This window comes from Culex quinquefasciatus, chromosome 3 (genome assembly GCF_015732765.1).
Source record: "Culex quinquefasciatus strain JHB chromosome 3, VPISU_Cqui_1.0_pri_paternal, whole genome shotgun sequence".
NCBI classification, from domain to species: Eukaryota; Metazoa; Arthropoda; class Insecta; order Diptera; family Culicidae; genus Culex; species Culex quinquefasciatus.
In genome coordinates this window covers 8,545,025-8,552,849 of record NC_051863.1, presented here as the reverse complement: position 1 = coordinate 8,552,849, position 7,825 = coordinate 8,545,025, and the positions used below count along the sequence as shown (strand labels likewise).

The following is a 7,825-nucleotide window of genomic DNA, read 5'->3' as shown; positions in this document are numbered from 1 at the left end:
TGCCTATTATATTGAAAATTTCATTGTTTTCAATATTTCATTATCGCCAGTTTGGATTTATAAATTCTTGATCACTTTAGAGTAGTTAAGGAGCTCGACAATCAAAAATAAGACAAAGAATAAAATATTTTTTCGTGATTCGATTATCCGAAGTGAAACTTTGCCGAGGCCTTCGGATAATCGAGTCTGAACTGGAAATCACAATGATCCACCTACATTTTGCTCCCCATCCACAGTTGAAACTGCTTTACCGGGTCGACCTTGTCGCAAACATTTATCAGGAACATCAGCACCGAATAGCAAACGTTGAGCAAATTCGCAAACGCAGCCGTCGATATGGTGAACATCCCGACGCAGCTGAACTCAACCCCGCGGTGGGCCCGTTCCGCGATGATCATGCAGGTGGTCCGCATCTGGACGTACTCCGAGTGGTGATCTGCTGAATGGGGCAGCTGGGAGCACTGGTTCGTCAAGTGATGCGAAAGGGTGTTGTTCTTGGGAAGAAGGGTTTATCTTTAGATTGGAATGTTTGTTGTTTGAAGATTGATCTTACGTACCACATCTTGGAAGCTATCGACCAGATGGCACCACCAGTAGCACTCCAGGACGGAAATGGACATGCACATGAGGACGGCAACACTGCACACAGTGAACTCGTCCCGCATGGTTACGTAGAACACAGCTCCGGCTACGATCAGGGCCTGGTAGTAGATCAGGAAGAAGATCTTCTCGAACACCGGTTGAAGTAAGTGTAGATATCTGTTTGATGAGATGGAAGCGTTAGTTCATGTTCTGTCACGTTCAAGGTTTATCACTTACTCCAAAATGTGAACGTGATGCTGCACGCCCACCCCAGTCCGAAGTCTCAGTTGACTCCAGAACCAAGATCTTGTTTGAGGGGACTTGCGGAAATGACGATGGAACTTGGACGGATCCGAACAAACTTCAAGCTGCAAACCCTTCATGATGTGTCCATAATATTGCGCCAATATCTGAAGTTCCGTCCTTAAACCGTTCAGCACGATGGCCACTGTGGCGGAGCTGCAAAACAGCTTCGACACCCAAACTATGATAAACGTCGGATAGAACGCAAGTTCAACCACCAGGGCAGTCGCCTCTCCGTAGGAATAGAACCAGCTTGGTATTCCAAAGTATCGCTTCCGTAGGGGACTCGGAGCAGCAATCATGATTTGGTCGAGCAAAATTAATCCAAATATGCCAGTTACCAAGTTTTGGGCATTCCGGTAGAAGCCACTCCGGACTGTTGAATCGTACGAAGAATCTCCAGAGCAAAACTGCCGTTCGACGATAAAGGTCCTCAACTTGTGAATTGATTCTCGGTAATACCAAAGCAAAAATTGCTTCACATAGCACAGCGTCATCGTAAGCAGAGACATCATGGACCAAATGGTTGAGGTTTGGTCTTCCCAACGGCTCAGATTAGTAACGACTGTTAGCACTTGAATGCAGTACTGGTAAACGGCCAGCAGATGATACAGATACCAAAAACTGATTTTCCAAACTCCTTCAATCCTGCGACAGTTGCCCCCCAAAACAAGCAAACAGTCCAGCATCCAAAAAACATCTTTTTCCAAGAACTTGTTAAGCAATTTTCGAGCCCAGTGGACAAATTTGGCTACCATTGTCGACCTGCTACAACTGCACTCAAACTCGTACTGGATTCGGAATAACGAACCAATTGACGGCTCCCGTTCAACATTGTAACTGTCATTCATCTCTTCCCGGAACGAAGTCTAGAACATTCAATGGCTCCAACTTCCGGGGAATCCAATCAACAACTGCTCTTTCTCATACGCCACGCTCCAAAGTTTCAGAGTATTGTTTGCATCGTGTAAGTATACCTGTGGTAACGAAACGTGTTTGTTTTATTTGCTGCTGCAACAGCACACTAATTAACAACCTGCATCGAAAATGTTTGACACAGTTTTTCTGTTCCATTTCTAGGGAAAAAAAATTCAAGTTATAATTCTAAAAACGGTTCCCAAAAGAGCTCCAGCAATAGCCTTCGTGCCAGGCTCAAATTGAAACCCGGACAGCTGAAATGCAATGTACGTTCTTGAAAAATGGCGACCTTTACCCTAAGAGGTTCTGCTGAAAAGCAAATAAAACTTGTTGCAACGAAACGGTAAGATAAAATTTGGAGGATTACACCGAGAAGCGTGGGAAACAGGAAGGCAGCATCTCACCGGTTGAGCTTATTGGACAGCACCCCACACAACAGCTGTAGCAGCTTGAATGAAAGGATTTCGTGACTAGCTGGAATGGGGATAACGAGAGTTTCTCTACCAGCGCTGAATGGCACCGGGAATGTTTATTTAAGTTTCATCTTGAATTTTGTGTTTTTAAGAAGGATTAAAACTATCAGTCCATGAATGTCATGGCCGTTGACTTATCAGTTATCATTATCTATACCGATGATATTGTTAAAGTATAAGTTGTTTACAATAATCTCAACGGTTTTAATCAGCAAATTTCGTACAAGAAATTTGATAGAACTCTGACGAGCTCACCCGCTACAGACACGAACGACGAAACAAAGAGAAAAAAATAACCTTGTTTATGGTTACAAGCAAATCCCTAATGTTCAAATATCAACATTTTTGAAATTGTCTGCTCTACAACTTCTCAGAAATTTCCAGGTTGTGCAAAAAATTTTTGACCAAGTTATAAATTTTTGAATCAATACTGTTTTTTCCAAAATTTGAAATATTGGTCGCAAAAATTTTTCAACTTCATTTTTCGATGTAAAATCAAGTTTGCAATCAAAAAGTACTTCAGAGAAGTTTTGATAAAGTGCACCGTTTTACAGTTTTATACATTTAAGAGCGAGTTTTTCCCCAGTGTGTAACAGGTCGTAACGAGTTGCTCTGATTTGGATGTAACTTTCAGCGTTTGTTTGTCTATACATGAGATGAACTCATGCCAAATATGAGCCCTCTACGACAAAGGGAAGTGGGGTAAACCGTGCATTGATGTTTGAGGTCCAAAAAATATGAAAAATCTTAAAATTGCTCATATTTCCGTAAAATTAGATCAATTCTAATTCTAGTAAATAATGGTCCGATTTTCAGCGATTTTCATAGTTTGAAACATTTGTGAAAATTTCCGATCTTTCCGAAAACTATATTTTCAAAAATTTAAAATCAAGTTGAACATTTCTAAATGGCGTTATCTTCAATATTACATCGAAAAATGAATTTGATTTTTTTTTTTGCGCCCAATATTTTGATCTAAAAAAATATTATTTATTCAATAATTCATAACTCGGTCTAAAGTAGGCACTTTAATGTTCCATCAAACATTAAAATTGTGTTTATTTTGTTGCAAGTCAAGTTTTAGTGACACAAAGTGAAATTTAAAATCGCCAAAAAATATTTTACCCTGTATATTTTTTTCAGTGTAGTTTTTACATCAAATTGATCAGAAAATTCCTTCAAAAGATACAGATTTTTGAATTTTCATATATCCTTTTGCATGGACAGCTGCCAAATTTGTATGGAAAATCATATGGACAAATTAATGATGAAAAATTGCTTCTTTTGGCCTACCGATGGCATCAAAAAAAATTAGCCGGAGAAAAAAATACAAAAATTAAAATTAAAAAAAGACCGATTTCGTAGCTTATTTCAAAAAAAAAAAAAGTTTGAACGGAATAAAACAGATTTTTTTTGGTTATTTGTCATGGATTTCAAATTTTAATGAAAAAGATTTGTTTAGCCTACATACCAGTACAGTTGGTGGATGAAACTTTCTCTGTACGAAAAAAAAAATAGGATTTTTTTATCAATGTTGGATTTTATTGGAATTTGATTTCCACTTACCACTTTTGGTTGCATAAGGTTTGAAAACTTCTCAAATTTTTAACAGTTGGACAAGTTTTCAGTTTTCATTAAGTTTTGGTGAATAGGACACTCTACTTACACAGCCAGTCTATTTTGTAATCTGTGTAATATAAAATAAATTCTGAATTATGTATTGTTGTTCTAGATTATCAACAAAAAATTTAAGATTTGTTTAACATGTAAAATTTACAAAATTTTAATTATATTATAATTTGAAATTTTCCGTGCAATGCGTTTTCTGTCATTGGTTTAGTTAAATTCGACCTAGAGCGTCTAATTTCCCGTCCCGGGATTTCCCGAAAAAAAATTTCCCGTTTCCCAATTCGAGCAGAAATATAAATTTTCTTAAATTTTTGGCGCCAGCAATAATAAGCTTTTATTACGCTACACAGAAAAAAAAATCATGGTAATATTTCATCTTGAAAGGGGTACATCTTTTATGTCAGAAAATAGGTGTAATTTTACCTCTTTAAATGTGTAATTTTACCACTTTTCTGGTGTAATGTCACTTTTTCAGTCTAAATTGAGCTAAAATTACATCATAAAAGAGGTAATATTCAACCTTCCAAAATAACAGCTTCCAAATTTACAATATTTTTTTCTGTGTACCATGAAATGCAAATAAACTATTTTATTTGTAGTATTCTTTTTTTTAACAAAAATTGTTGATACATCATTTGAAAATAAGATATGAATCCATTCCGACCAAGATTGAACTGCTATCATAAAATAAACCAAAGAGGGCCTGAATCGTTTCGAGACTCGAGCCAAAGTTCTCAGTGGGGGAGCATACAAGGGCATAAAAAGAGTTTGATATTAGAATCAGATAATTCAAATATTTTCTTAATGTTGCTAGATTTATTACAAGCAGTCAAGTCATTTATTAATCCTCACATTCATTGTGACCATTAAATTGCTGTTCTATAAAATGTTGTTAAAAAATATTAATCAGAAACAGAATTAGAATAATTTTCGATAAATTTCAAATTTCCCATTTCCCGGGAATTCTGTAACCCCTGGAAATTGGACGCTCTAATTCGACCCCTTTTTTCGTTGGAAAATTTACTAGGAAGATGGCTAAACAATCATTCTTGATAAGTTGATTTATGTTGAGCTCATAGAACATTCGACATTTGGTATTAAACAATATCCTTCAATTGGTGCTATTGAACTTATGTTTGGTTCCTCGTAAATTTGTTGCATGAGTACACAGTTTTCATGCACCACACGCAACTGTGAGAAACTTGCCACCTGTTGTTTTGGGTGAAATGCATCCGATTGGTTAAACTTTGTTTTCTTGGTACGTTCCAGCTTACATGGAACTTAAAAGTAGTTTCTTTAATTCTTAACCAATAGATTCGGCTTGAGGAAACCACAGGTGACTGCTTCTAGCAAGTTTGGCTGATACTTTCCGGATTGCATTCTTAGATTCAATCAGAGTTTGAATACAGTTGAAGCAAGATGGCAATCGTAGACCAGTCAGTGCGTTGGTTTCGAAAATTGTTCAGCAAATCGCAAGCAAAAGATGTGTTCTGGTTGCTTGACTATCTGTTGATCTTGGGAGGAACCTATCACAGACCGAGAGGAGTTTGGCGCATCACGATTTGGTATCTCTACCAGCTGCTGTCCGTTTTCCAGTGCTGTCTTCAGATACTGATAGTCGTCAGCAATTTGAACAGTTTGCAGGACCAAACCTCAACGATCTGGTCCGCGATATCGCTGCTGGCCATGACTCTGTGCTACGTGAAGCAGTTGCTACTGTGGCGTTACCGCGAGTCGATCAACAACTTGAGGACGTTCATCACCGGTAGTCGATTCTGCTCGGGGAATCCGTCGTACGATGAAGCGCTCCGGAGTAAGTTCTCCCGAGTCTCCCAGCAAATGGTCGTTGCCATACTGGCGTTGATTCTGCTCGACGAAGTCTTCATCGCCGCACCGAGTTCGCTGCGAACGCGATGGTTCGGGATACCCCAGTGGTTTTACTCCTACGGTTACGGAACAGCGTTGGCGATTGAACTGGCCTTCTACCCATTTTTTGCCCTAATTTGGGTGTCGAAGCTGTTTTGTGGCTCCGCCACGGTTGCCATCGTACTGCTCGGATTACGAACTGAGCTTCAGATATTGACGCAGTACTATGGACGCCTCACGAGGTGCTTGCAGATGGAGTTGTCCTTGGGGCCGTTCTTGTTCTACGATCGCTATCAAAAGTCCCCTCGAATAAGATCATTATTTTGGGATCAACTAAGGCTTCGCCTTGGTGTCGCGGTTCAGCGTCATGTTCAGCTTCTTGAGTAATTTGTAACACAATAGTTTCATTCAATCATGACTGATTTGATCATTCCAGAAACCTGCAATCCCTCCAAGTTTTGTTCGAAAAGATCTTCTTCCTAATCTACTACCAGTCAATCATCGCAGCGGGTGCCATATCGTACGTGATCATAAGGGACGAGTTCAGTCTGTGCAGTGTTGCCGTCCTAACGTGCATGTCCATCTCCGTTCTGGAGTGCTACTGGTGGTGCCATCTGGTGGATACATTCCAAGATGTGGTAAGATCGAATCTTTGACTGATATCAAAAACAAAGATAAAGCTTTGCTTCTATTTCAGAACGAAACCATTTCCAGGCACCTGTTGAACCAGTGCTGTCAGCTGCCGTACTCGGACGATCATCACGTGGACTACGTCGAGATGCGGACCAGCTTGCTGATCATTGCCGGGCGATCGCGCCAAAGCGTTGGGTTCAGCTGCTGTGGGATCTTCAAGATATCGACGGCGATGTTTGCCAACCTGTTGAACATTTGCTACTCGGTGCTGATGTTTCTGGTCAACGTAGGCGATGGGGTTAAGCCGGTTGCACAGTTGCAGGCTTGGATTGGGAGCGTGGTTGATTCGGGAAAGAATTACTTTATTCAGGGCTGATCGTTTATCTTGAACTTGGATGTAAGTTAACGGAGTGATGAGAATGGGTCAAGCAAATTTCCATATTTTGGTATCACTCAATCTCATTCCTTAGACCAAATTTCACATCTGAAGACGGTACATAAAATTTATTTGCGTAGAATAATTTTTTCCTAAATACTCGAAAATACTTATATCTTAATTGTTTGCTAAATATTTATAAAAAGGTGCTCCGAATCTAGGCCTCCTCGGGGCTACACCCATGAAATAAATGATTGGGCAATCACCAGGCTAAATTCAAAATTTGAGCTCATTCTGTGCCCCTGAATTTGTACCACCCTAATATGCAGGGTTGCCAGATAAATTTTGAAAGCCAGATTTTTCAAGTGTCAGTCAAAACAAAAATGTATCCTCCTCTGTGCCAGATATTGACAGATTTTGCCAGATTTTTTACTATGGTTATTTAAAAAAAAATTTCGATTAACATGAACAAATTTATTTGAAAATCAAAAAAATAAAATGTGTTTTTCTTAAAGTAATTGTAAATTCAATATTTTTCAAGTCAAGTAAATTTATTTCCTTCTTCCTCATCAACATTCAGAATGGCTAGATTGATTTTCGTCTGCCAGAATTTTCGAGATTTTTTATCAAAACTTTCCCAGGTTTTTCAAATTTTGACCTTCAACCCTGCTATATGGATGATTCAAGAAATTTGTATGGAACGTAACACGGCCTTCGACCCCCCCCCCCCTACTGCGTTACGTAATAAAAGATCGCTCACTTGCAGAAAAAAAGAATGCAATTTGAAAGAGGAGGGTGCGGAAAAAACACATAAAATTAACATTTTGCGGTTGATTCTTTTTTTTTGATAATGTATTTGATCCTATGTTGGATCTGGTACCGATTTTGGACCTATTTGTTTGTTTATTTATTAAAATTTTCTTAAAATGAATTTATTGAGGCTTTTAAAGTATAGCAATTCTGTACGAAATCGGCTGATTTCAACCATTTTTATTTTTAATATTTTTTTATTTGGCTCAAAAATTTTTTATTTTAACAAAAATCC

At 38.6% G+C, this 7,825-nt stretch overlaps 1 protein-coding gene across 1 annotated transcript; it reads right to left on the bottom strand.

Annotated features, from left to right (window-relative positions):
• Positions 1–212: 212 nt before the first annotated feature.
• On the bottom strand, positions 213–1,187 carry LOC6041730. The gene is made up of 3 exons (XM_001850900.2): positions 820–1,187; positions 558–759; positions 213–494 (listed from the first exon to the last, which is right to left on the bottom strand). Exons 1-3 carry the CDS (start codon positions 1,185–1,187, stop codon positions 213–215), a joined length of 852 nt encoding a protein of 283 aa, XP_001850952.2.
• Between the last annotated feature and the right edge of the window lie 6,638 nt (positions 1,188–7,825).